At 39.5% G+C, this 3296-nt stretch overlaps 1 protein-coding gene across 1 annotated transcript in view; it reads right to left on the bottom strand.

Moving 5' to 3' along the window:
- Nucleotides 1-3290, bottom strand: part of FEZF2 (FEZ family zinc finger 2) — a 4232-nt gene extending 942 nt beyond the window's left edge. Inside the window, exons 1-3 of the mRNA XM_018554437.1 lie at nt 3124-3290; nt 2008-2856; nt 6-114 (exon numbers count right to left, since the gene is read on the bottom strand). Coding sequence (XP_018409939.1) covers nt 6-114; nt 2008-2808 — 910 coding nt within the window. The 5' untranslated portion in view covers nt 2809-2856; nt 3124-3290. The remainder of the gene's footprint in view (nt 1-5; nt 115-2007; nt 2857-3123) is intronic.
- Between the last annotated feature and the right edge of the window lie 6 nt (nt 3291-3296).

Genomic DNA, 3296 nt, shown 5'->3' on the forward strand with positions numbered 1-3296 from the left:
TCGGCACAGGGTGCTGGCCTGTCTGAATCCCTTGCCACAAACTTTGCACACGAACGGCCTGGCCCCGGTGTGTACTGGCATATGCCTGGTGAGGTTGTAATGGGCGTTAAAGACCTGGTAGGAGAAAGTTAAAGAAAAATTAAGCTAAAAAAGTAAAATAAATAAATAAATATATATATATATAATGTGTGGCTCCCTGACCCCTGTAAGCTCTGTTATTAGGATTACTGCCCCTTTCATCTCACGCTGTGAAACCATTCCATTCTATATTTGAAAATCATGATTGCAGCTCAGTGGGGGAGCTATTTGCAATTATCGTATCATCGAGATTTTCTGCTGAAACTGGCAAACTGCGGCAGCTTCTACATGACAAAGGAATGCTGGGACTTGTAGTGCCACTCTGACTGACAACCGCTGATTCCCCAGATTTCTGCTAATCTCCTGTCATCTGAACTAGTGAGGAACATTTTATGTTGGTGAATATGGGAGACAGTCAGTGCAGAGAAGTGTTTATACTGTGTTGGTATATGATAATTAATAAATAAAAAAAAAACCGTGGATGTGATACATTTCATCATATCGTGATGTGACGTCACTATATGATATTAAAATATGTGAAACTTTGTATTATATTTCTTATGTTACTGTATCAGTATGTAGGAGTAGTATGTGCATTGTGTTATACAAGCACACACTCATAGCATTCTAATAAAAGCTTTTACAATGTTATCTTACCTATCATCATCATCATCTTATCTATCTATCTATCTATCTATCTATCTATCTATCTATCTATCTATCTATATATATACACAAAACTATGTAAGTGCAACAATATGGTAATAAAGTAAAAGAACGTATTACTATATTATACTGTTTTATAGGTACAAAACTATACAAATGCACTAATATAGTAGTAAAGTAAAATAATGTTATACTATATCATATTGTTATATAAACAACACGATATACAAACATTCTTTTGTATTAAAATCGAATGGTACAAGACTCTGGGCAAGACTCTGTATACAAAACTATATACAACTACACTCCTATAGTAGTAAAGTAGTATAATATTTTACTACTTTAATACTTATGTATACAACGCTATATTCAAAGACAATCTTAAAGAAATAAAGTAGAATAATGCAATACTACATTATAGTCAAATGTACCACACTATATTCAAATACACTCTTATAATAGTACTGTAGAAAAATTCAAAACTGGATTGAACTGTTTTATACATACAAAACTACAAATACACTATACTAGTAAAGTAGAATAATTATATAATATAATATTCTTATAGATATATCTATATATAGATGGAATTTAATCAATATTATATTATATTACATTACACTATATTAAATTATATTGGAATATGCAACACCATTTAAAAACACTCACATAGTAAAGTATTTTTTATAAAATACCATATTAAACTGTTATATCAAATATACTGCCTACAAATACACGAATCTGTTAGTAATGTAGGATAGAAAATACTATATTAAGCTATTATATGTCCTAGTATACACAATACTATAATAAACTTTGATATGCACAACTCTATCTACAAATGTATTCCTATAATAGTAACATTGTACACAGTTCTTTAATGATCTGTTCTATATGATATCTACAAATCCACTTATAATAGTATTAAAGTAATATATATACACTGCTAGTTAAAATGTACAATGTTAAATATAAATAAAATATAAGCCCCGTATGTGTGTATATATATATAGTATAATAAAGTAGAATAGTTAGCAGTGCATTATATAGAAAAAATTCTATTACTATTATTTTTTTTTCTCTCACATGTGTTACATTGACATTATTTGACATATAAAAGACATAAATTACTTCATAGTAAGATAAATGATAAACTCCTATTTTATAGTTATTTGATATCATATTATATCCTCTCCTATACAATTATTAGCTTGGACACATTGCTCTGGCATCGCCTGTACACACACTGTGGGCTCTCCTTACCTTGCCACACACTTCACAGGTGAAGATTTTGGGCTTGCCATCTAAAGGGTTGGCACCAAGTTTGGTGTGGCTTTTAGGGTTCCTGTCCACAGCCAGCGCCGTGTTCTCCTTCATCACCTGGTCCAGCTGCCCGGGCAGCCTCTCCTTGTGCGGGTACTGGGCAATGGGGAACTTTTCTGGGGACAGTCCGGAGAGTTTGGCGTTTTCCAGCAGGTAGAGTTTGTGGTGAGCGCTGAGCGACGCCTGGGACTGAGCGTTTAGAACGCTGGAAGGGATGAACTGTCCGCTCAGGAGGTCAGAGGGGCTGTAGGTAGAGTCCAGGTAGTTGAAGTAGTAGAGGGGGGCGTTAGTCCCTGGCATGCCCACCGTCTGGTTGATCACCTGAGGTTTGATCACCCTGCTGCTTGGCACCACCGAGTGCCCATGCAGGTTCAAGTCGCTTTTGCAGCACATGGCACAGTTGGGCTTGCACAAGCCGGGGGAGCCGCACACAGGAGCCCTCAAAGTGCTCTTCCAGATCTCGGAGTAGTTCAGCAGGGTCTTGGAATGGACGTCGTAGCCCAGGGACTGCACCGGGATCATGCATGGGATGGGGGAGCACAGGTTCAGCAGCTTCTTGGCGTCGGCTGCGTCCGCCAGCGCCCGGCTCTGCTCGAAGAAGGCAGGTCTGGGCTCCGAGGACTTGGCCATGATCCTCTCTATGGAGAAGGCCAGGGTCTTGGGGGTGCTGGACGCCCCGGTCCTCCCTTCTAGCCATTGGCAGGTGGGCATGACTGGCTCCAGGGTAGCCGAGCTGGCCATGGCTGGTGACTTCTTGCTCTTCTGGACTGGAAGTCACACGGCTCTTCTCTGCATTCCAGAAGACACAAATCAATTTAATAAGCAACTTGCTCATGTCATGTCACCTATTTACATTCAAATGAACAACCCCCCCCCCAAAGAACAATGACACCCAGGGGTACCAGATTAATGCTCATTAAGCAGCACACACAACAGTAACTAGGCTATAGGTAAGACCTTGTTAGTAAATGCCAGCCAGCCAGGATCATTACCCTCCATGCAAACTACACATACAGTACCAGAGAGGTGCAAAATGTGGACAAGCAGCTCACTTACCTCTAGCAGGAGCATGGAGAGGGGCTGCACTGCTCACACCCTGTCACATTTTCCGAGCAAAGCTTCTTCAGCAGCGTGGGATTCGGTGTCTTTTTACACTTTGCTGACATCACATGAAGTCACAGCAGTCTCTCCAAGTAGAATGACATGTAGAGGCACCGGGCAGGACAAGT

Source organism: Nanorana parkeri, unplaced genomic scaffold (assembly GCF_000935625.1).
Source record: "Nanorana parkeri isolate BGI_ZX_2015 unplaced genomic scaffold, ASM93562v1 scaffold9, whole genome shotgun sequence".
Lineage (NCBI taxonomy): Eukaryota > Metazoa > Chordata > Amphibia > Anura > Dicroglossidae > Nanorana > Nanorana parkeri.